Here is a 25,753-nt window from a genome sequence, read left to right as displayed (position 1 = left end):
TATTTATCTTCCAGGGTTCCCAAACCCTAGATTTTAAAGGCAAATGTGGTATTTTCCAGTGTCAGAAATTCAAACCAGAATTTTAAGATATAAAAAAAAAATCCAAAGAAAGTGTAAAGGTAACACACACACGAAAAAAACACATCACAGATAAAGTGACATGTCTGTAACATAAGAAAAATAGTTTAATAATTACAACAATGTAGCATGAGTAGTCAAGGCCAGGACACCGCCTGTGGCATTTCGTGAAGTGTCCCCACAGCTGTGAAAGGGGACTCCGCGTGTCCGAGCAACGAGGGCAGGGCGTGGGGGGGGCATCGGGAGTCCACAGCGGAGGCGCACGCGGGCCGCAGCGTCCCACCGCAGAGCACGTCCCAGGGCCGCGCACGCCTCCAAGCGCTTCCCGTCCCAGGCGAGGCAATGGCTTCGTCTCCTCATCCACAAAAGGTGGGAGCAGAGGTGACTCCGGCAGGCAGGTGGCCCCTTCCTGACGTCCCCATCCACCCCCCAGGCCCTCAGAAGGTCACACGGAGAAACGGGTGCAGTCCATTTACGACAGGACAGGTTTTTAGAAAGAGCTGCTCAGACGCATCCTCTCTGCTCCCTCAAAAGCTTAGTCAAACCTTGCATCTACGAGAAGAAAAGGTAACGCATTACACAAGCATGTCACCGGTCACCCCTTCAGGAGAAGCGGTGCTAAAATCAATAGGTAAGGCAGGTTCTGCAAGAGCCCCGTCCCAGGATGCTGGCGGCAACACTGCCGTCACAAAGTGCTGGAGAGATCAGGTGATGAATGGTTCCTGAGTTAGAATTTGCTCGAGACAGCGAACTTCAGTACGCTCGAACTGGACTGCTTCCCACTGCAATGTCTTACGCATCATCGAAAGATACTACTGTAAAAACAGGGCTTACCAAAAAACCCTAGAGACAATCTTTTCTGGCCCTAGCACTAATGAACACAATGCTAAGTACAGGAAGTTGGCAATTCTCGTAACAAGGTCGAGTGTGGGCAGTTCAACGTCGGGCCCCAGGCACACCCGCTGAGCAGGTAACGGCCGAGCCGGGGAGCCTGAGAGTAAGGCCGTGGGCCGAGGACCATGGGGGCCACGAGGCCCGAGCCGCCCAGCTCGGGGACATCGGACGGTCCGATGCAGTGGAAGGGCACAGCTCACAGAGTCACATCTGGCGCTATGTGGGCATTTCTGAGATGTCTCCGACGCAAGGTGCTGGGATTCTGGTTTTTAAAGACACGACACTTGTTCTCTGTAGTAAAAGATTATCTCACTTTAAAAACGGCCTCTTCGTAAGAGCAGGGGGCAGAGCACAGGAATCAGCTGGACCCGAGGCCGGGGCTACGGAGAGGACAGGCTTCCTCCTCTGTGTCCCCTGCCGTCTGGACACCGGGGTGGAGGTGGGACGGGGGAGGGGCACGTTTCAGCTCCCACCCCTTAGGGGAATCTCAGGTGTATATTGCTTCATTCTTGCTGCAACAGTGGAAACACTGCCTTTCCGGCGAGCACAGAAGGCCTGCCTGCTGCACCCACGCGAGAGCAGGTCTCGGGGTTAGACCGGCCTCACACAAGCCCCACCGCAGGACAGCTCGCCCTCGCGGCTGCGGCGACGCGTAATAAATAACACACTTTATTTACAGGCGCTCGTGAGCTTGCTCTCGCGGGGGGAGGACGAGACAGCGCACCTGGCCAAGTTATTAAACCAGCCTACACGCCAGTGCCCCCAGCGGGCTGGATACCCTCCGACGCTCAGGTGTTCACAAGAAGCGGACGCGTGCACACCTGTCGCTGGGCACAGTGGCAGCAGACGCGATTCCTCGGGTTCGGGGCTGAGGCCCAGACCCCCGAGTTCAGCCAGAGTGCCGCACGCCAGCGACTGCGATACTGCTTTACCAGGAGACTCTCCAGCGGGATGAAGGTGTCTCTGCAGGGACGAACAAGGTGAGTTGTTTAGGCAGACTGCAGTGGGAGGCGTCTTCGGAGCACTGGGGTGGCGGAGCACAGAGCAGGCATCTCCCAGAAACACCTGTGCGCTCTCCAGACTCTGCTTTCCACGAGTGCGTGAGCACGCGTCCCAGTGCACGGGACCAGAGAGGTTAGTGGAGGGAGACTGCAGCACAGGCATCAGCCCCGACACAGCAACCACGGATACGCATTCAAAACGGAGCATTTACAGGCAACGTATATATAACATTTATATATATTCAATCAAAGCCTGAAAGACCAGACGCAGTCACTGCACTCATTGCAGAATGAGGTACTGAGATGTTGAGAGGAAGGCAGCGCAGCCTGGCCTCGGCGTCTGCACCTCACGCTGGTTCTTCAGGAACGCCACGGCCGTGATCGGCTGCAGCTTTTCTACGCACAGGAGGCAAGAGACTCCCGTGCAGCCCTGCTCTGTGGTCCTGAGAGTCCCTCGGGTGTGGTCACGGGGCTCCAGCTTGATCTCGTAACTGGTCTTCGAGAACGTTCCTTAGAGGTTGGTCTCGTCCCAAGCGGGGTCGTTCATGTTCTTTAGAACCTTCCTCACCAGCTTTTCCAGGTCTTTGCGGGCTCTCTGCTCCTCCTCCAGAGACTTCTTCATCTTCTTGTTATCCTGTAAGTGAAGCAGACCAGCGGGTATTAACCGCCTTCAGTGCTGAAGCGGACCCCCTCCCCCAGGAGACTTGGGGCCTCACTGGAAGAAATCCTGGGCTGGGACCGCCCTGCGCCGCGGCCAGGGGTGCGGTGACCAGGACCCCCCAGTGTCTGATGGACGCAGAGCTGCTCCTGGGCACCAAGACAAATCACAGACGGAGCAGGCCTAGGGCCCCCACTTGTAACTGTGAACAAGAGAGTAAGTGAGCGGCTGAAAATAACAGAAGGCACACCTCGCGTCCCTCCTACTTCCTTCCACGTCTGCGATGACCCATCTACAGAGTTCTATAAGAAGGGGGGCAACAGAGACTGAGTGAGTTAGGACCCGTCACCCCCCGCACACACAGACGTATGCCGCTGCTGAGAACCAGGAAGCCGCCGAACGGGGACGAGAAAGTACGTGGACGGCCAAGGGCAGCTCTGAGCACATGGCTGGCGCGCCCGCCCTCTGCCCAGCCCAGGCCACGCCGTCCTCAGGCTTCTCCTCGGCCTCCCCTCCTCGGACACCAAAGCCACTGATACAAACAAGTAACGCACAAACACACGCAGTACGCTCGGCTAGTCAGCCAAGTTTAACTGACTTGCTCGTGTGGCTTCTCAGGAACAAGGACCACGTGTCTGTTGCACCAGAAGGTGGAAGAGAACGGTCACAGTGGGGACCTATCAAGCTGTCTAACTAGATGGAATTTTAGATCTCTTGCCTGATCATTCCAGCAGAATCTGGGATGGCTTATGATGTCAAAAACAGTGCAGTGAAAAGAAAGCCACTTTGAAGATTCACTTCCTGGTCTATCACATTTACAGAAGACCAGCTGTTGTCCTGCTTCCGAAATCTGAATACTGAGAGTCAGGCTCTCTCTTCCGCATTACTGCGCTTACGGACAGCTGGATTCACTTCTAACGCCGTGTTTCCCTCTCTTCCCCGGTGAAAAGGAAGATTAATGACGGACGACGACCCACCTGTCGTAACTCCTGGACTTCATCCTTTAGTGCATACACGGTGTCGACGAGACTCCTAGGCAGAAGAGAAGGCGCCCTGAACAAGGACCGGGTCAGAGGGGACGCCCGGAGCCTCCCCGGACGCACATGCTGCCCACCTGCCCTGCACGCCCAGGCCCTAGGTCCGGGGAGGCCCACTTCTGCGCACAGGGGCGCTGACCCCAGCCAGAAAGTCCACACCCCGGCCCTCCTGGAACCATCCTGAAGCCGGTGCCACCCCTCCCCCGACAGCCCCCTTCCCCCGCCCGCTTTAAAGCACTGGGATACAGCTTACTTTTCTTCTATCACTGTCTGACCGTTACTTTTAGTTTCTTCAACTATAATTTTCTCTTCTTCTGGAAGCAAAACTTGTGGCGCAGATTCTTTGCGTGAACCTATCATCATTTAAAACAAAACAAAACACCCTCAGGTAAATACCATGGCAGAACTAAAAGGAGAACTTGACTATACAACATGACTTAATTATTAATATTAAATTCCAGGTGTTAATTCCAGTATGTTAAAAAATATATTTTCTAGGTAAAACAGGGAAGGGCAACTTTTAAAAACTCCCTCTACCTCTGTGTACTGAACCCAGCCTTCTTCATGCCTAAAGCATGACAGAGGAAAGGAGACATTGGCTTTTTTTGCAATCTATTAAGTTTCAGTTTCTTAATCTGGACCATGGATCTTTTAAACCCTGAAACCTTCAACAGAAGGTTCTGACCATCTTGCCCGGGATATTCTGGAGGAAATAGTCGAACTTTTTAGGGATATTCGTATCAACCAAATTTTGTGCCATTTTATTCCAGGAATTTTACAAAGACCCATCGGATCATGCAGTAGACATGTACCAACTGTTTATCAAGTCAGTGAACTGGCCCTTATGACACGTAACTCCCCAGCAACGGCTAACAATGTTACAGCACGTGGTTAAGAAAAGTGCATTTTATTACTTGGTTCTCTTACGAAAACTTTATTTACATTCCCTGGCATATAAACGTTTTTCCAAAAGGAAGGAAGTAAACTGTTTACAATATCAGAGGAATGTTTACGTCATTTAACCAAGACCCAGCACAAAGGCCTGATAAACATTTACTGCAAAATAAGTACTTCAGAAATTAACTGGGAAACCCAAACGTTATAAAAGGTGAAAAACGAGAATCCAATCTTATTTAAGGGTGCAAGGAAGAAAATAAACTTTTTAAAAGCTTATACTATACAGCACTAACATATATCACTTATATTTTTGTAAAATTACATCAGATGCACATTGGAGGAAGGACAGAACCCACCACAGACCCACTGCGACTGGTGTTGTGATAAACGCAGCTTCTCTCCGTTAAAGTACGCGTGACGTCGGATACATGCTCATTATCACGGAGACGGCGGCTCGGCTTGCTTGGTCTTGTTTCTTTCCTGCTTTACCCTCAGTTTGCCCTCCCAAAGGTCTGTCACACTGTAAGACGGCACTTGTGCATCCTCACGTCGTGGGGACATTGCGTATAACACACGTTTTCAGGACAGGACTTAATGGTTTCACCAGCGTTTTACTGCAAGCTTACACTCCTCTGAACAACAGAACAGGGCTGATGGTTACTGTCAAAGCCTGATGACAAGAGACTCATTCGATGCTCCTGACATCCAGAGAGCACGTCCGTCACCCCCAGGGCAGCTCATGACATGGAGAGGAGGACCGCCGTCTACCTGCCCCGGGAGCCTTCCCACATGCCCCCTGCGCCTGCAGGGCCCGGCTCCACCCCCGCCCCACAGGCTGGGAAGGCTGCTTGGACGCCGACCTCCTCCTCCTTTGCTGTCTCAGGCAGAGGAAACTTCAGCTCTGGGTGGGCAAGGACAATTCCACGTTACACAGTACGAACTTCTAGACAGATAAATAGGTACCTCACACCAGTAAAGGAAGGGCTTTATGCGTCCTGAGCAGAACTTCCGTATTATAATCATAGGCAGTACTTAGAATTCTGTCACAAGCCGTAACGAGCTGGCGTATCGGAGCATATCTGTACTTAAGTTTGTCGATTACTATTTCAAAGACGACCCTCCGCTAGTGCCTTCGTGTTCACACCGAGGTGTGGGCCCCCAGTAGCTGCAGCTCTGGCTGTCGGGGGAAGGGTGGTGCCCGGCTCACACCCCACCCAGCACAGTGACCTGCGCGGCCAGGGGGTGACTTCTCAGACAGAAGGCGACATGGGCCCACGAAGGGACACACCATGAAAGTCTTCGTCACGCTGACAGCCGTGGGCTGCTCCGGGGCCTCCGTGCGGGGGTGCGGGCACGGCGTCTCCCAGGCCTTTCTCAGTAAACGGGAAGTGCTCCTGGGACGTCTGGGCCGAGTGGGAACGTGCTGCTTGAGAAGGAAACGCGCACGTGAAACACACGACGGAGGAAAAGCACAGGGACGCTGCCAGGTGACGAATTCTGAAGGTCGAGAAATTCCTGTGCTTCTGACACAAACACAAATGCTACCCGTGTTTTCATCAGGAAAAGTGAACTCGGGTTATTTTCCTTAAAAACAGACAAGGATTCCTAAAGATTCAGAGGTGTGTACCACACGGACGGACAGTGAAGGGGCCCACTTAGTTTTCCCTGTAAAGAGAAGCAGGCAGCTGACATCAGACCACTTAGCGCCTGAGGGTTCCCGCTGTTACCTGCTTTGCGCCCAGACGTTGCTGTGTTACCGCCAGATCAAGAGCTACCCGTGCTGTATCTGTCACCTTCGGTTTCTAATACAACATTTCTTCACGTGAACTAGCTAATGAGACAACAGGCTGGAAACGTTTTCTTACGTAACAGTGCTTTAGGGAAGACTAAATTCCATGTATTTCAATTACTTCTGCATCTTCTAGCTTCCTAGGCAACCTATTTACATTACGTGTTTGCAGCAGTAAATTCTTCAAATAACACATAAAATAGAATCACGAGGGACGTCCGCCCTGCGAAGCGCGGGTCGGAGCACAGCGGGCTGTCGTGCAGGGCCCGGGGCTGCAGGGACTCACTCTCACGGGTCCGTGGGTCTCGATAAACTCGGGCCTGTCACCGATCCGCAGAGCCTCGACTCCACCACCCGTAAGAGAGGACAACAAAACAAACACCTCTGCAGAGCTGTTCTGGGGTTAATTGAAAGGTTGCGTCTTATGGATATGTTTAACCAGATGGGTTCGCACATATAAAAGCCTTACACTCCACTATGCGATGTGACTGACTCAGGGCAACTTATTAAACGTGTGGGAACTGGTTCAAGAACTGCCCAAGCAAGACAGACGTTGTTCTGATTTTTGCCAATACACTTAAAGCACACAAGGAGGCGACAAATGTAAGTATGAGAATGTTACGTTACAGACAGGATGTACTAACTGCTGGGTTCCTGAAACGTGCCACGGTGAAAAATGTCATTTACGGATTTGATGGTGAGCCAGGAGGCTGGTAAAGGAAGATTATTTATCAGCCTGAATAGAAATCCTTGGGCCTCCTAGTTTCAACATAACATAGTTTTGTAAAACAACTGAAAAAAATTGATAGTCTTTCAGTGAAACAACAAAGGAATATTCTCCAGCCAGGTTTATAGGTAAGTTGACTATTTCTATAAGAACAAAGTTCTAGAGAGTAGATGGATTTAACAAGCTCTCTCAAAGATCATTTTAGTATTTTTAAAGGTACCACAGCACCTTTTCTCTGAATTGGTTAGGTTGGAAAAACCATTTAACAGCAGAACTACCAGAGACTGCTCTCTCACTTTACTTAAAATCCTCTAAAAGGGGCCGAGACACAGATGAGTGTGTTCACGGATGTTCCAACACACTCAAGATCTGTGTTTCCCAAACTCTGTACTAAACACAAAGTTTTGTGCTTCCAAGAGATAACTGGGATTCTGCAACACGTAACTGGGAAATTCTGAATGCTGTAACCACCTCCTGGACATTCACAGTGCACACTTAGCATACTGAAGGTTTTCAGGAAAAATACCCATTTAACTTGAATTCAGCATTTCCTAAGCTTGTCTGAGTGCTGAACTTCCCCCCCCATCATCAATATTAACATTTTGCAGTTTTCTGGTTGACAGTTTGAGGAGTGCTGGACTGGCCTATAATCCCGCCTGTGTCTATGAATACACACACACACACACACACACACACACACACACACACACACACACACACACACACACGAGTGCTGGGTGGCTTTGTTGTTGTTCAGGATGGGGATGAATACAATGAAATAATAATCATTAGCGCCAATCCAGCCGCCAGCGCCCGCTGACAGGGATGCGGCAGTTCTGCACTGCCACCAGAAGGGGCCGCTCTGTGCCCTCAGCTGGAGACGGAGCAGGTGCTGGGGGCCATGAACTCACTCAGATGTGTGATCCAGAAGCTGGAGACACGGTCAGAACCCTGTCCTCTAAAACAGTCACAGGTCGCCAGAGAACTGTGGACCTTAGGTTGAGAAACACAGATGCATGCAGCACTCCCACCTCCTGGAAAGAGGACCTGCCCAGGCAGCAAGGGCCTCAACCCAAGGTGCCATTGTGGTGGTCAGACTGCCACCTGGTGCCTCATCAGATGGCCTGCGGCTCTCAAACCCAGGGCGCATGTGGTGCGTCTGCCCCTGCGAGGGGGTTGGCCTGCACTGAGAGCCTAAAAACAGGGTAGGTTTGTCAGGAGAGAACATCTGCTTATCTAGCCAGCGGTCCAGCACATTTGTAGCAAAATTCCCATGACTTCTTAAATTCGTAATCTTTCTGAAATCTGCATCTAATTATACTCAACAGAAACTGAAGTAACTTTCAGAATGAAACAAAATGTTACATTTAAAAAAAAGTCTACTGAGTAAAATCTCTCCGAAAGGCCACTTTGTTATTTATGGCTATGATAAGCTTCTAATTCATTTCTCTTAAAAAACAAAAACAAAAACACGAGGACCCTCTTCAGAGAGGGATGTGCATTTGTTTATCGTTTGCACCTTGTCCTGGCCCCATACCTGCCACAGGTACTTGTTTTCCTTTCATTCTGCTTTTCCTAGTCAGCTGGACATGCACTTTACCAAACAAAAGTTAAAAACTGATCTCAGTCTTGGTAAGAAACATTCAAGTTGGGGCTTTTTTCCGTTTATGCACACGTCCCCACCCCCATCAAAAAAGAGAGAACTCTTCTTTCTGAAAACAAACATCCCAGTGATTGAAAACTTGTTTTAAAAAAAATTCGAGGAGAACAGATGAAATAAAAATATACAAAGAGTCACCTTGCATCGTCCAGAACACACTTAACCTAAGAAGGTGCAAGCTTTGCTATCACGGCAGATAAAAGGTGTTCTACTGCCCGGCCTCCCTGCGGAAGAGGCTACATTCAAACAGCAAGCGTCAAGCTGCAAACTCTGCTACGCCCTCCGCCCCACGTAACAAATACTAAAGGCCACAGGCTAGCAAATGCAGAATTTATTTCAACTGTACATAACAGATGTCTTTTTTTAATATATAAAACAAACACTTCATTGCCATATGCAACCACAAACAATATGCATACTGTACAGTACAATGCAACGTTCAGGTATACATCCCACTGAGTCTCAAACGGCAGTCGCCCAATGAAAATGGCTTTCCCGTTCACAAATAAAAAGCACAATATATAGATTTTTTTCAAGGTCTTATACCACTATATACAAATCACTGTGTTTTCGCAATTTTATGCAAAACACATAATTAATATAGCTTATATACTTGTGGCAAGTGTCAATTCAATGGGAACACCGTTTAGGCCATTTGCAAAAGCGCCTGGTAATGGCTTAAACCTACCTTCTAGTTCAGATTCTTCACCCTTTCGTTATAATACTAACTGTACACATAGATATTACAGAATTGCATAAATGTAAGGTACTATTTCAGCATGACTAAAGTTCCACAAAAGTAGAAACACTGGCCTTGGGATGCCACATCACTACTGCCACATGAGAACTGTTTTCAAGCCAGTGGCACTAATACTTCCAACCAGGTCACAAGAGCTAATGGTGCCAGACATCAGAACAAATCCAAACAAACAAATAGCCAGGTTGTTATTCTGCAGTGATCTTAGCATCAACAAAAAAATCATCGTCAAAATGGCTTTAACTGGCACAAAAAGGAATGATGAGAAAATGTCAAAACTTTGGCGTACAGAATATCAACGAAAATGTCTCATCAGGACAACCCAAATGACACTTGGTGTTAAAGAGAAACCCAAGTGCAGCAGCTGTGGTGCACACAGCACATGACACGACAACCCAGACTCACTAAGGCATGGTCGAGGCGTGTAAGCCAACACACGTTATCACAGTCTCCAAGCAAACAAAAGACCCTCTACTGTGAGTATCAGAAAAGCTGCAATGTATTACTTGATGTGATATAAAGTAAAACAAAACGCTTCTAAATTCACTGCATGATATTAAGTATGTGAACCTTGGAGTTATCCTATTTCTCCCACAATCCCATTTGCTATGTGGCTGAACGTATATAAGCCCGTCTCTACCACGGGTGAATACTGGGCTCCGACGAATATTAAAAGATTGCTCCTCAACTTTCTTATTCATACTAATTGATACAAAAATTTGAAACCTCCAGATGGCATAAGTAGTTCAGTAGCTACCTGGGAACAACAGACAGACGTTTGGATTTCCTGGTTTTCCTAACCACCTCCCTGCACGCAGTTCTGAGGGTGCCGGCTCCCTAAACAATGGGGGGGGGCCTCCTGCCGGGAAGGATGGAGGGCACCTCGGGCTGTGAGCAGTGGGACCAGGCCTCCGACACAGGGCGGAGCACAGCAGAGCCGCTCTGTGCAGACAAGGTCAGAACACCGAACACATGGTTTTGGTGGGGGAGGTGTGGCGGGAGCAGAGGGTCCCGGCCACCCTGAAGGGAGGAGAAAATGTTCCTCGCACTTATTACGGCATCTCGTTTTCTGAAGCTGGTTTCAAGCAGTCCTTAACACACCACCTCCGGTCCCACTTGAACACCAAGCCAGGCGTGCGCGGGAGGGACCCCGCTCTCCTCTCCAGTGTGGACCGGGTGTGGACTGAGTGCTGCCACCGAATGCAACAGGGCGCATTCAGTTCTTTCTGAAGCAGAAATCGGTCTGAGGGAGGGCAGTGAGGTCTCCTTACAACGAATCCCAGGGAAGCGGGGGGGTCCCTCCAAATCTGAGACGTTCTTGCAAGTGAGTTACGTGGCAACTCAGCAGGTTTTCGGGCGACTCATAACCCCGTTACGATCAAGAGTGAGGGTGACGTTCCACCGGGGGCCGTCAGGGGAGTCTCACGGCAGCTCTTGCTGAAAAGAAGCCATGCGCCCGTCACGGGCAGTGAGCTCGGACGTGGATGCCGGGAGCACCGCCTGCTTGGGTCGGCACACCGACCGGCCGGACACAGCCTGACCCACGCGCTAGGGGGCTGGGCTTTAACCCTTCGCTGCGGTGGCACAGGCTCGCCACGTGCCTCTCAAGAGAAACTCCTCCAACTAAGGGAAGTCTGGCGTGGCGGCGCGTAGGGGCCCGGCCCGCGGAGAAGCGGGGCTGCGGAGCCGGCCGCCTGTGGCGTGCGGACTCGCCACTAGCGCTCCCACCCGGCCGGGCCCCCACGCGCCGCCACGCCGACAGAGGCTCCTCGCGGCGCCCAGGGCCCTGGGGCAGCCCGGCACTCGGCCGTCTGATCTGGACTCGGCGCTCTCGGGGCACGGGTCGTCTTCTTATCTCTCCACAGCTACTGGGTCGCCGCGTCCAGTACACACACAAAATTACATCCCTGTACGGAAGGCCAGGGTCTCCTCCGTGTCGCTGGCACTTAGACCACAAACCTGCGTGGTTTCAGTATAAAATACAAAAGCGTTCGTACGGCTGTATCTAAAAAGAAATGAGACAGTTGCTACACTGAGAATAAAAAACCAAACCACCTGGAGACGTAAAGCCACCACTGCCCGCTGAGAAAGGACCCTCGGGTGCAGGCTGTGTGGGCACCGTCTCCTTCAACAGTCAGTAACTTGAGTGGATGCGCCAAATGGCAATTAAACCGCCACAAAGTACAATGGGAAATATCAGAAACGCTCTCAAAAGTTGTTAAAATATCACATAAAAGAGACAAGAAACAGCAAGAAAACATCTAAGAAAAGCAGGCTGCGGTACAACAAGCATTGTTAAGGTAAGCTCAGAAGTGCATTAGTTCTGGTGAGAGATATATGAGCAACAGCTCTTACGAGATGTAGAACCCATCCTGTAACTATGGGCTGTCCATATACTGTCATAGTCAGAGTCTTCCGAGAGGTCTGAAGGCTCCAAACGAGAAAGGCTGCTGCGACGACCCAGGGAGTCTAGACTTGACTGGTCGTCATCAGCCAAGACGTGATTATGCATCAGGTCAGTGCCTTGCCATGCTAAGACGGGGCGGGGTGGGAGTGGGACGACAGGGGGAGGGGGACAGGCAGAGGTGGGTGAGCAGGAGGACGGCAGGAAGAGCCACAACCGAAAACATGGAAACAAAAGCAAAAGGTGATGGGAAGAGAAGGGAAAGAGAAAATACTGTTAAAAAACGGCAACAACGTTCATTTCTCCTTATTTACGGCTGGGTTCTATTTACGAACTTATTAATTAGCACAACCCTTAGAATAAAACTAGACCAACTATTATTTAAACAAACCTAGGTCACGAGTCTGTTTCCAAACTGTTCCTTTTTAAAGCTACTGCTATTAAGCCCTCACTTACGAAATCTTTTACAAATTAAGCCCATGTTCACAGCAAATTCTAAAGACATCTAACAAGTAACCAATTCTGCTACACATTCGATTAACAAACAGTCTCACTTGGGACACTTGTGAAAGGAACCGTTCATGTGTTTAATGCGGATATACTGAATGCAAAATACTTTCCAAGGATTTCTGGTGGACTTCTTCAGCTATCTCTTCGCCAGACTCTAAATCACCATCTTAACAATGGGGGTCAAAACTTACCTTGTCACACTAGTGACTGAGAAAACTTCAGGCGGAGAACAGGGTTACACAGGCCCCTTCCCCCTCGCTCCCCTTTCCCGCCACCCCAGGGCGCTCACCCCCACTCAGCCAGGGGAATGGACATGGTGGGGAGACACGTCTGCTCAAACGTCATCAACCCGGACGCAGACCCTCCCGCTGCCATGAAGGGAGACGTGAACAGGGAATGCCCCTGTGTCAAAAGCAGGACGGCAGAAGGAAGTGGGCACAAAATGGGAGAAGAGGAGTGAGCCCATGAGTGGCTGGCGACGTGAGCAGTGATGCTGGCCAGGCGGCCGCGAGTGGGACGCGCAGGCTGGAACGGGCCCGTGGAGGGGCCGGAGGACACACACGCTTGATGGGAACCAGGGATGGCTCAGCACAGCAGCCACGGGCTCCGTCCTGTTCCTGTTCTGGGCAAAGTTAAACCCATTCCCAAACCAAAACAAGAGCGAGCAGTGGGCTCGGCTGGTTTTCTTCGACTACATCCCTATGGTCCTTGGGGAGGAAATCAATACTAAAGATGTCTGGATGGTGAAGGCTTCTTGGCATCCAAACGTATACTGAACAGAACTGAGCTTTAGGTGAGCTGTTTCGTCCCAACTGTTCTTACTATGCATTTAATATGGACAGAGCTGCTCTGGGGTCAGATGCACCTGACCCCATCTCTAGATTTTTAGGTACACTACCTGTCCAACATAAAGGACCCATTTCCCCATCCTACCTGTTCCTGAGAACGTTCAGTTTAAGGTCATCTATGACTGTAAGACCTCTGAGGCCCCAGAGTGGTGAGCCCATAATATCAGTGAAAAACGAAAGACACTGTATTGTCCAGTGCTTTTCTTGCATAGAAGTGGAAACACATAACACAGGCAATGCGATGAGACCTGCACATACCAGGGCCACAGCAGAGCAGGGCCCCGTCTCCTGGATGAGGCAACGCAGCTCACACAAAAGCTCACACAAAACTCACATCACCAGGTCTGTTCACCTGAGATGGCCCGGTTAAAATTTTATTTCAAATAGTTGAAGTGGAGATGAATAATTTTTTAAAAATCTCAAATTCAAAACCCAAAAACAATGGCCACATATAGCCTATTACCTAAAAATACAATCTCTTAACAAATATAGGAAACTGTAATATCGTAAGTGACAAATTACTGCTCCGTCACCTGCAGGCCCTTCCATTCCTCTCCTGCTCTGCTGACTAGTCACTACAAACAGGCGTCTTCACCAGACGGAGGACGGACCGAAAGTCCTAACATCACAGGTGGGACACGTCAACTACTAGCCATAAAGAAGTTTCTAGATCATCTGCAGATTTAGCCGGGGTTAAGCCCGTTGGCCCTGTCCTCATACCTGTAGTCATCTTTAACAGAAGCTCAAGCGGTTGTCTGTCCACCTTTTCTTTTTCTCCCCATCATTGGTTTACACCAGACGTGACACTGAGTTGAACCACCACATTGCAGGTGGTGCCAAGGAAGTGAGTCGAGCAATTTGCCAAAAGTCAAGGTGGAAAGGAAACCAAACAGACAAAACCTAACAGAAACCAGTTTTCATGCCAGAAGCAACACGTGCCATCCAGTTTGAAAGAAAGGGAGGGAGGGGAAGGGAAGGGAAGCCCCTTTTCTCCTGGACAAACCACATCCTGACTACATCTGCTGCAACCACCCTGCACTCCGCTCTCAAATGCTGGGCAAGTTTCAAAAAAAAACAGAGCCCAACTTTTTAGTGTTCACACAACAGATTAAGATTTTTTTCACATCAGACATTATGCATAAGATGCAGGTAAACTCAGTGGTACTGAAATCTACCCAACATCACTGGTGTGTCTACTTCAAAAAATTTTTAAGTGCAATCATTTTGTAAAAGTTGGGGAGGGCTAAAGGAACTCTTACTCTAGGCTTGTATTTTTGACAACAACTCTAAGAAGAGCCCCCCCGCCAAGTTCCAGTACCACACCCGTAGTTCAAGCAGCTTAAACAACTGAGCTGAGCGAGCCCCCGCTGTCTTCCAACCCGAGAGAGCTGTATAAACGCTGGCAGGGCCCTACACTTCCAGGTTTCCCAGCGGAACCTTCTCTAGAAACCAGCTGTTTTACTGACAGCTCAGATCCCTTCCCTTGACTGAGGGACGCTGGGCCAGGCCCCGGAAGCGCCCTCACTAGGGACCATGCCCACAAGCCTGCCCAGGGCCCACAGCTGTGTCCTTCAGGTCGTGATTCTAAAAAGCAAAACAAACCACCAGAGTCCCAGCGGGTTCGCACGACACTTACTTGAGTTGAGCGTCTGCCGCGTCTTGGCGCTGGTGCAGTAAGCCTCGATGACCTTCAGGATCTGGGCATCCTCCTCCAGCGCAGCCGTGCCTGCAAGGGACACACAACCCGTCACAGCCCAGAAGTGACAAGTCCAGTTCACCGGACAAACACAAACCATCAACTCAACCAACGATGGTGACAACTAACAATCCCTCCTTTTGTTTTCTCGCCAGATAAATGTCCTCTGATATTCACAAGATAGTTATATGCAGAAGGATTTTTATTTTTTTACCTGCAACGTATCTGGCAAAGGGCTAATATCCTAAATATACATATAAGTTGTCTTACTAACCCACAAGAAAGATAGTATCCCCCATCCTGAAAATGAAAAAAGGCAAGAAATAGGAACAAACAATTCACAAGAGAACAGTCAGAAAGAAAAAAATGTTCCTTCTCACCAAGAAAAGACGTGAAAATTAAAACTACATATCATGTTTTCACATGTCAGCCTGACAAAAATCAGAATGCCCGAGAATTCTCAGTGTGGATGCGGACATCAGAAAGGACAAGTTCCCTCCATCCTCATCTGGGAGGGGGGAGTGAGGACAGGTATGAGCCCCTGGCAAGGCCATCTGACCCTACTTACCAAAGGCTTTAAAGTGAGCATCTCCTCCTATCCACAAGTTCCTACTAGAGAGTTAATCTAGGACGCTCCAGAGCTCTCCCGTAAACTGGGCTCCAGACCCGCCTTCCTCTGCACCCAGGAGGCCGCGTGCGTGGAGCGTGCAGCCAGCAGAGCAAGGGCCCCTAAAGGTCCTGGTACCGGGCGCAGACCCTCGCACCCAGCATAGTTCATACCATCCTGTGGTTCAACTCTGCTTTCTGCTTTATTAGACTTTTCTGCATCTTCTAAGATATTACTTAGAATATATTTTAAAAGGCTCAACTACTCTAACAAAAAAATGTGGGAAGAATGGAAGACTAAAGTATTTATAAGCTGTATCAAAAAGCCTGCATGCCATCGTATGATACAGACACACACAAGGCGGGCCGCATGCTCGCTGCTAAGAGTCAGCGTCAGCACAGAGAGCTGAGGGGCGGCTGAAAAGCCGACTTAAATTCCGCTGACTGGGACCGGCTGTTAACGGGTTTCCGCAAGAACAACGTTTAACTAGTCTCGCTCCAGGACACGCTGGGAGGTAACGCCCACAGGCAGGGCAGGCCGCTCCCCTCTGCCAACAGGAGGGCAGCCGCACGAGTGACGCTGCCTGTCCCGCTGATGCAAGCAGACCGCCATCTTCAGACATGGGTCAGCACGCTCACGGCACGCAAAGCGCAGCGCCCGCGCACAGGAGGCGCCCGGCAAGCGCTGGGGGTGAAGGCCTACCAGGCCTGGGTCAGAGCTGCACATGAGGAGCTGGTGTCCACCCCCGGCCGGACCCTCTGCACAGGTGGACCCTCCGCACGGGGGTGCTCGGCCTCCCCCGCTCCATCAGGTGTCCCGCAGGTGCGCTCACTATCTGAGGAAGTGAACAAGTAACCGCAGGACAGCAGGACGAGCGGGGCTGTGGCAGGGGACGTCAGGTGGCCCGGGCGGAGGGAGCTCACCCGGGAGCAGGCTCCGGGCCATCCCTGCGCCCACTTCCCCAGGGCCACCATGACCCTCGCCAAGGACGGGGGGGGGAGGTCCCACTTGCAGCCACTGCACCAAGCTGCCTCCTCCTCGGGGTGACGCCGGCTACTTGGCTCCAGTCTAAAAGCCTTCTTCTGGAAGTGAATCCCCAAAGCCTCCCAAATGGGTGTGGGCAAAAGGAGCAAAGGTCCGGAAAGTCACAGAGCCCCGTGGCAGTTCTCGGGGCGGGGGGAGCTGCAAAGGCGGCCCGCAGAGCCTCTCCCGCCTGCCGCGCCGGGTCGCTCTTGCCACGCATCCACGCGGGAGGCCGAGGACCTGGAGGCGCCGTCCACGCCGCCCACGGCATCTCCGGGGGCCCTCCGAGCACAGGGTCAGTCCCACGGCGGAGACCCGCAGCCGCCGCCCGAGGCAGGGTGACCCCGGGTCGAGGGGCCCCGCAAAGAGGTCCACCCAGGGAAGGCCCACCCACGGGAGGCCGGGCGGGTCGCGCGGACCCGCACCTCCCCCGCTCCAGCTACGTCCTTTAGAGGGGACCCTCAGCTGGGCGCTGGCTCCCGCGTGCGGCCCTGGAAAGCCCGGCGCCTCCCCGCACGCGCGCCGAGAGCCCCGCGTCCTCACAGGCATACTCACTTTTCCTCAGCGCAAACTCCTCGTCCGAAGGCTTCCGCTCGGGCTTGCGCTTGGGGAGCAGCTTTTTCATGGTCTTGGGACTCTTGCTGAGATCCTAGGGAAGCAAAGGGGGAAAGGCTGACAGACCCCAAGGTAGGAACTCGCGCGCGTCCGCGAGGAGGGCCGCTGTGAAGGTGTGGAGCAGCAAACGCTCCGGCACCGCGGGGGCGCCTGCTCCCCTCGAGCTCTGACCGCTCTTTGCCGGCTGCGGGGCATCAGCTACAGCCAACAGGGCGCAGACTCTGATAAGAACCCTCGTGTCACCTGGATCCGGGGGCACCGGGCTTGGAAAGGCCAGCTGGCCGAGGCCTGCGCAGGGAGCTGCGCGCTGCTAACTCTGGGGCAGGCCCCCCGCTGCAGTCACCCAGCCAGGGAGGGGCAACGAAGGCCACCATTAAAAGAAAGGCAAGTAAACACAACTCCTTCAGGAGAGCGTCTGAAGCCTCAAGGGAGAAGAAAAGGGTCTAAGAGCAGCCCACGGGCTGGAGGGCAGAGGCGCGCAGAAGACAGAGCCCCGCGCGTTCCCACCGCCCCGAGCTATGTTCACCGCCTCAGGGTCTACCCCTCCCCCGCAACACAGCGCCCGAAACCCCCCCGCCGCCCGCGAAGGGGAGGGTGGAAGACAGAGCAGGCCCGAGCCCACGCGGCGGGCGAGGTTCTGACTGTCAAGCGTATACTGAATTTTCATGTCAGGAAAGGCTAACTTCTGCGTCATTTAAGTTATATAAACCACTGGTGAACCTTACGATGAGAATCCAAGACTCGGAACATGACTCGTGCTATGGGATGGATCAGACTGAAAAGCAGAGAGAACAGAGCCTGAGTTTTTAAGGTGTCTCTTCAAAATCTTCCCCGTGAAAACGAAAATTTTAAAGCTCCTGAAAGTGCAGCAGAAATCAGTCCCTAGAGAGGTGAAGCCAGCATGTGTCCTGTGGCTTCCCTGAGTCCTGGGCAATGGAGGTGAAGCCGGGCAGAGCGTCCACTTGGCAGGGCTCTGTTCCGCCTTTCGTCTGTGACCACTTTCCACCAGGCAGTCTGCGTGCTCAGCACACTGGACGTGCTCACGGCCACACCCCTCCACGCCTTCCTCTCCCTCCTCCGCCCCACTCTCCCTCCCCAGCAATGAGATCACCAGGGCTTGCCCACACGCCTGCAACACAGACATCAGCACTCTTCCAGGAGCTGCCAGGGCAAGGAACGCTCCGACCTGGGCACAGGGACACCCGCAAGGTACATGTTACAAAAACCAAAATTCATTAACAGAAACGTAAAGGATTAACTATAACTTACGCTGTACTCTTCTATAGATCTTAAAACACCTAGGGCTGCCAGCAAGCACGGAGGGGGTGTCTGCTCCAGGGCCTCTGCAAATGCAGCCTCATGGACACGCAAAGGCTCACACCAGGCTCACAGCCAGGCCACGCCCGCCACGCTCACAGTCACGCCTATGGTAACCAAACTCCACTCACACTCATGATTTCACACCATCACCAGCTTCCTCAAGGGCAGATATTCCTGGACCCTACTTCTCGAGTCCCTTCCCTTTCTCATCAGGGCAGGGAGGGAACAGCAGACACGTGCAAACACTGTCCGAGTGGAGGAGAGCGGGTGCGCTGTGACCATGCCACGAGGAGCGCTGCCCTTCCCCGTAAGCGTTCCCCCCGCCTTACACAGGTGAGCAGACGCAGGGTTCCCGGGCAAGAGCTCAAGCCTGACAAGGGTCACTCGGTGTGGCAGAGTGGCACGCGAAGCCTCCCAGCTCCGTGGCCTCTGCGCAAAGGGAACGGGGGTCAGGCGGGCACGGAAACAGCTCCTCCGCGACGGGCACAGAGAGGGCCCGCCATAAGGGTCTCCCCAGGGCTCCCGGGACCACAGGAAGGAGTGACAAGAGAACAAAGGCAGACCCTTCACAGTTCTGAAGAGGCCGATCTGCTTTATGTCACAGACACAAACACGGGATGGCCCACGTTTCTGAACTCCCTGGACTGAAGCAGGGAACGGCCGAAGTAACACGCCCAGCCGTCAAGTCGGGGCTCACCTCCTTGTAGCAGAGCGCAGCTGAGGGCCGGAGAGGGGGTGCGGGTCGCAGGCAGCTCAGGCTCCAGGGCTTGGGGGTCTTCGGAGGCTCCAGGGGCCCCCAGTTGATGGTGGTGTGTGGAGTGCCGTGGTGCGAGGGGTGAGGCAGCGTGTGGTAGGCGGGCGTCAGCGGCACGGGCTTGCTGTCCGCATGCTTGCTGGACGGGGTGACCGAGTGGGAGGGGAGCTGCGCGGGGCACAGGGCGGGAGAGAGCAGAGACACCGTTCAGTGTCAGGGGAGCCCTGAGCAAACACACCCGGCCCACCAAGACGCCCCCGCTGGGGCAGCCCCAGCCTGTGGGCAGTGCTCTGGACTCTCCAGGGGCTCAGTCTCTGGGCCACTTGGGTTGAGCGGGGAGCCGCCGTCCCGCGTGCTGCTCCAGGCCGCAGCTGAGCTGGGGTCAGGAAGCAGCGGGGCGCTGGGGGTCCAGACCCGGAAATTCCACCCACCACCTTTAACTGCCATGGACTCACATTTGCAAAAAGGTATTTCATTTAGTACAGATACCAGAACTGTATGACAGAACGGGCATTCCCTGCACTGAGAATGTGATTATGGAGAGGGTAATGATTACCTCCCCAGCTGTATTACTCACTGCCTGGTGATTCAAGGGTGGCCAAAACTAGGGCCTGATCCCTGTTTTTGTTTAAAAAAAAAAATGCTCCTGGGACACAGTCAGGCCTATTCCTGTCAGTGGCTGCTTTTGTATTACAAAAACAAACTATAATTGTGACAGAGACCATATTGCCTAAAAACCCCCAATATTTACTGCCTGTCTTTTATTAGAAAAATTTTGCCAATCCCTAGGATAAAACATTTTCTCAGAAAAATCGGCTTTAATCAAAACAAAGTTATATAAATCTAATTTCTCAGAAGGACCTTATTAATGGGGTTTATATTCCTAGAAAACCCAAAAGTATTCCATCACACTGACAATTAAATAAGAAAATGTTAAATAAAATAAATAACATTCAAAATTAGCTAAAGAACTCAAATTAGCCGAAAACAATACAGTATGCTTAACAGGAGAAAGAGCTGAGTGGTTCTGTGAGCTGGAAACCTGAGTGAGATCGTCATTCGAAAGAACTGAACAGTATCTGAAAAACAGACTTAAAGGGAAGCCCAGGCTCTAGCTGAGGCTGGGTGTCCAAGGACAGAAGCAGTGGACTCTCTGCAGTGACCACACACCTGTCCTGGGTGTGTGTATGTGTTGTAACGTGTTAATACAACCACTACAAAATAATTTTTTCAAACTAAATAGTTCACAAAAGGGGAAGATTGCGCAAAACATCCCTTCTAGCAATGTCACGGTAAGTAACATTTGGTTTTATTTCTCCTTGCTTGTAAAAGTCAAGAGAGGTAGCTTTATGCTAAAGTTAGAGTATTATTCAAGCTGGACACAGCAATCACAGGGAGAACACAGACACCCCCAGAGAGAACCTCCGTAAGAAGAGCACACAACACTTGACAACCCTGCGTGTGGGGCACAGCGCCCTCCAGACAGCGGGGCTGTAACTCCCTTGCCACTATGTGACAAGAACAGGAACGAGAGCGGCCAGCGTCCCGATACACAGCACAGTATTACTTGATGTGACCTTATAAAGGTTAGTTTCAGGCTGTTACAGACAGTCTGAGCGAGAAGGCACTTCCCTTTTCCTTATAAACACACACGTGGACGCACATGTCCTTGGGATAAATTTAGTCCCGTGAAAGCTAAGCATCTTTAGTATTTTTTAAAAGTATGGAAAAGTTATAAATGGTGGAGCCATTCAAAATGAAACATTAGCTGAAGCAAATGAGCAGTTTTAACCCCCGAACTGTTGAGAAATGGCCTAAGACATCGCACCTGTGACCAGCACGCTGCGCCACGGCCACCGTGCCTGAGCTAAAACTTTAACCGCAAGGATGGCGACCACAGGGGGTAGAAAACTCCCAGTAAAGATCGCCACAGTCTGGCAAGGATGGCAAGAAGAACCCACCAGCCAGAAATGCTGTGAGACCCTAGTCGTTTGTAAGAAGGTTCTTGCCTGGTTCTTCAATATTATCTGGTAAAGATGGTGAATGATCAGATGATTCAATACCAGTACCTTAAGCATGAAACACCAGTAAAGAGAAGTTTTAAACACTGACACTTTGGTGCTGATATATCTTGAAATGTTTAAGTATCTAAAAACTTAAAGAGCTATTGAGCTTTTCTAAAAGTAGAAGATACAGACTTCTTACAATCAGAACAATGAGTCAAAAATTACATTTTAACGCCTTCAACATGAATCTGGTCCTTTTTGTCATCGTAAGTATTCACTGTTTGTTTTTTTGATGAAACACAATAAATACAATTAAAATGCTCAGAAAAGCCCTCTATGGACCAGTGGCTCTCAGGCTTTTGGTTGAAACCAACTTAGGTTACACGACCCACTCTGAGCAAGGCAGCTTCCTAGCCAGGGGCCATGAACTCTGTGTGTGTGTGTGTGTGTGTGCGCGCGCACGCACACGCGTGTGTGTGTGCGTGTGTGTGTGCACGCAGCTTCCTAGCCAGGGGCCATGAACTCTGTGTGTGTGTGTGTGCGTGTGTGTGTGCACGCAGCTTCCTAGCCAGGGGCCATGAACTGTGTGTGTGTGCGTGCGTGTGTGCATGTGTACGCAGCTTCCTAGCCAGGGGCCATGAACTGCGTGTGTGTCCGCGCGTGTGCGTGTGCACGCAGCTTCCTAGCCAGGGGCCATGAACTCTGTGTGTGTGTGTGTGCGCATGCGTGTGTACGCAGCTTCCTAGCCAGGGGCCATGAACTGTGTGTGTGCGCGTGCGTGTGTACGCAGCTTCCTAGCCAGGGGCCATGAACTGCGTGTGTGTGTGCGCGTGCGTGTGTACGCAGCTTCCTAGCCAGGGGCCATGAACTGTGTGTGTGCGCGTGCGTGTGTACGCAGCTTCCTAGCCAGGGGCCATGAACTGTGTGTGTGTGCGTGCGTGTGTGCATGTGTACGCAGCTTCCTAGCCAGGGGCCATGAACTGTGTGTGTGTGCGTGCGTGTGTGCATGTGTACGCAGCTTCCTAGCCAGGGGCCATGAACTGCGTGTGTGTCCGCGCGTGTGCGTGTGCACGCAGCTTCCTAGCCAGGGGCCATGAACTCTGTGTGTGTGCGCGTGCGTGCACGTGCGTACGTGCGTGCATGCGCGTAGCGATTCACCATCCACTGGCAGTGAGCAAGTGCTTGCAGAGAAACACAACGCACATGTTGTGCTTTCCTGACCCAGAGGCTGACCATGGCTTAAAGCACTTGATCACGTGCTGGCAACCGAACCCAAGGCTGACCCCAGAGTCTGGAGGCGGGAGAGGGACGGGGGCCCTTACGGTGTGCGACGGCACAGAGTGAGGCTTAATGGTGGGGTTTCCCGCAGAGGTGACCTTCGTCTGCTTCTGCAGATGGTCCACCCACTCGTGCAGGTCCTGCTGGTTGCTGCAGGACACTAAGATCCGCTCAATCATGCTCCCTGGAAGAGAGAAACACAGCTGAAACGGGGAGCAGGCGGAACACACACACACGCACACGCGCACCCCCGAGGAGGGCCAACAGCGCTGCCGTGTCAGCCCCCTGGAAGGGTCGGCAAGGGCCTGCACACAGAGGACCAGCTGCCTGGTCACCCGGACAGAGGGCATCCACAGAGTCTGTGCCTATCACCTGATATTTCAAATGCATTTCTATGATTTTCACTGTCCTCAAGCTTTGTGATTGTCATTCCTGTCGTTGGTAGCTTTCCCTAAAAAAGACCCCCCCCCCAAAAAAAAACAATTAGTGCTTAAGAAGATACCATTAATAAAGTAAATATTAAATGATTTTAGAAATGGCAGAGGAACTGTCTCTGTAAAGCAAAAATGCTCTTTTGTTTGTACCGAATGCATGTACAATATGAACCTCTATCTCAAACAAGAAATCATAATACTAGAATCAAGAAATGAGCCAGCAAAAAGGTACAAGGCAGCAAACCAGAAAAAAAAAATTTCATCTGATGGGTTACTCTAAACATCAACAGCACAGAAACATTACACATCGTGATAAAAAAACTAGAGCCTACAGTGGCTATTTTAAATGATGTTCTTGATGCAAAGGAAGCACAGATTTGCCTTAAAGAAATGCAGAGGAAGTTCCACGTCTGAAAGCAAAGTAAGGAGGAAATTGGAGCAAGAGGAACTGGACGGTAGCTGTGCGTGGTCGTCACCAGTCGGGAAGTCGAGAGCTGTGCTGAGCGCTGCACAAAATGCAGAGAAGAGCAGCCAGCCCATCCGCTCTGACAACAGAGGGCCTGGGGAGGGGAGCGGGGACGCCCACGGAGAGGGGCCGGAAATGCGCCGGAAGGGACCAGCACAAATAACAGACACACCACGGAACGCGGTGGCCAAGCAAGTCCTCCGGGAAAGTCTCTCCCTGAGGACTGGGGCCAAGCTGCCCCCGAGAAGCAGGACTCTCAGTGGGGTGGCAGCGGGAGTCCTGCCCTGCAGGGGGCGCGCTGGCAATGCCACAGCCCACAGGCCTCCTGATGTCTACAGGGCAGGGGCCAGGGGTGACGCCGAGCATCCCACAGGGCACGAGGTGGTCTCCCCACCCCTCCCCTCCTGAGACAGGTATCATCCAGGCCACGGGCCACCGGGGCTCAGCAGGCGGGACAGGGTAGCACCGGCACAGCCGTGGTTAGATGCAGACACTGCAGACGCCCTTCCAAGAGTCCTAAGGCACAGGGGTGACCAACAGCTCCGAGAACTCTCCAGGAAACAGAGCTGCAGGGCTGCATTCAGCACAGCGGCAACCCCGGCGGACAGGACGTGCTCACTGTTGCTGGATGTAGCGCTTTTTAACATCCCTCAGAGCCAGAAATGAATACTGACAGTACGTGGACCGTGGGTCACAGCACTTGGGAGAGAAAGCCCCCAGGAACCCGTGCACAGGGCGGGAGAACAGTGCTCTGCTGGTGGCATGTCAATGCCAACATCCTAGGGGCCTAAGCCTGCCCCAGACGGCAACCTTAACTCCTGCAGGTCAAAGCAGGGCCCCGACTCAGCCTCCTGGGTGTACAGCACGAAGCTGGAGAACACTGATGGAAAAGGACCAAGGCCACTTAAAGCGGGAGCCGCCAGTTTGGGGGAACCTGAGCAGGTGCTCCCTCAGCCAGACATCAGTCAGCGGCAGGCTTACAGATTAAGAGGTATTATTTTTCTAGGCTTGCCCGTGTACAGCTGCTTCCTCAATTTTAAAGTGCTCCTTGTGGAGTGTGCGATGACACTCCCCTTTGGGTGGCAAAGCTTTCTGTGCAGGTACAAACAAGCCACGGACACTCTGGACTCAGGACCCACTAGAGCTCTGGTCGGGGACAAAACAAACAATGTGCTGCACATGCAGAAACGCAGCTCGGAGAAAACAAAGGCCGACTTCTGTTGAAACAGCATCTGGTGACTAGCCAGGCCTTGAAAAACTGATGGGAAAGGCAGAAGCTTCTGTAACTACACAGAGAGAAGGCAGTAAACCTTGCTAGAAGCTCATACTAGACAGACAGAAAAAGCATCAAGCACTTAATACCACATTTGAAATTAGCGCACAAAAAAGAAAACATTTCCCCTCGCGTGTTCTTAAATCAGCTCTCATATTCTCTCAAAGAAAATCAGAAAAATGATCAACAATAGAAAGGCTAAACGATCGTCCACTACCACGTACACCACCTGACGTGTGCCCAAGACCCACCTCGGCCGCGGGTCCCCCTCCAGCTAGCCCGCTGCTGTGCCCACCATGTACCAGCCACCAGGAAAGAAGCGGCACACGACTTGGTGGCGACGGGCTGGCACCGCACCTCAGCAGTCTGTGTCCTGGGGGGCAGCTCCACAAATTTTAGTCTCCTTCTTTTTTTGCTTTGGATTAACACAAGTATCCTAATTTGCACAGTCACATCGAAATGCACAGACAGGACTTGTGTGTACGTTATCTGAATGTAACACTATACATACAACACTACACGCAGCCCACAAACAGATGCATGTAGTATTGAACACAAAACTCAAAACAAGCCTGGAAATGATTCTCAGATCCACAATAAACAATTAAATACAAATTTAAAATGTGTTTTACCTGGTATATAAAACCACTCATCCTAGGACTGGCAGACAACATTAGCAAAATATTTGGGAAGAGCAGAAGATATCGTTCATTCTTTTCCTAATGCAAAAGAGCAAATTCAAATAATTGTTTTAAAAACACATATTTTACAGTTGAGAGAATATTTACAGTAGGCCTGAGGAAATATTATATCATACTTCCTGTTTAGATATTTCTCTCTACCAAATTTCATGAGCTAAATTAAATGGAAACAAAATTATGATAAATTCTTAGACTCACAAGTAGCTCACGTTAACATCTGTTTATAAAATTTGATTAAGGAGTTTAGCTCTGCCATTAACTCTTAATTAGTAAAATCTTCTTTCTGTGGTTGAGAGAAAATGGAGGAAAAGAACCTGTAA

At 51.4% G+C, this 25,753-nt stretch overlaps 1 protein-coding gene across 7 annotated transcripts in view; it reads right to left on the bottom strand.

Moving 5' to 3' along the window:
- Positions 1 to 1,654: 1,654 nt before the first annotated feature.
- The window catches only part of ARHGEF7 (Rho guanine nucleotide exchange factor 7), a 125,206-nt gene continuing 101,107 nt past the window's right edge, over positions 1,655 to 25,753 (bottom strand). For 6 of the 7 annotated variants that reach the window (XM_082859431.1, XM_082859430.1, XM_082859425.1 and 3 more), the window contains 9 exons: positions 25,365 to 25,451; positions 22,932 to 23,010; positions 22,604 to 22,743; positions 19,219 to 19,443; positions 17,142 to 17,235; positions 14,897 to 14,986; positions 3,922 to 4,021; positions 3,609 to 3,663; positions 1,655 to 2,607 (listed from right to left, as the gene is read on the bottom strand). In XM_082859431.1, the coding sequence (XP_082715557.1) occupies positions 2,485 to 2,607; positions 3,609 to 3,663; positions 3,922 to 4,021; positions 14,897 to 14,986; positions 17,142 to 17,235; positions 19,219 to 19,443; positions 22,604 to 22,743; positions 22,932 to 23,010; positions 25,365 to 25,451 (993 nt within the window). In that variant the 3' untranslated portion in view covers positions 1,655 to 2,484. Of the gene's footprint in view, positions 2,608 to 2,749; positions 2,834 to 3,608; positions 3,664 to 3,921; positions 4,022 to 14,896; positions 14,987 to 17,141; positions 17,236 to 19,218; positions 19,444 to 22,603; positions 22,744 to 22,931; positions 23,011 to 25,364; positions 25,452 to 25,753 lie in introns of those variants that run through there. The other variant, XM_082859426.1, reaches the window with a different exon arrangement.

The sequence above is a fragment of the Leucopleurus acutus genome, assembly GCF_964270905.1.
Source record: "Leucopleurus acutus genome assembly, chromosome: 18".
Classification (NCBI taxonomy): Eukaryota; Metazoa; Chordata; class Mammalia; order Artiodactyla; family Delphinidae; genus Leucopleurus; species Leucopleurus acutus.
Note: the sequence above shows the minus strand (reverse complement) of the source record. Positions and strands in the feature narration are given on the sequence as shown.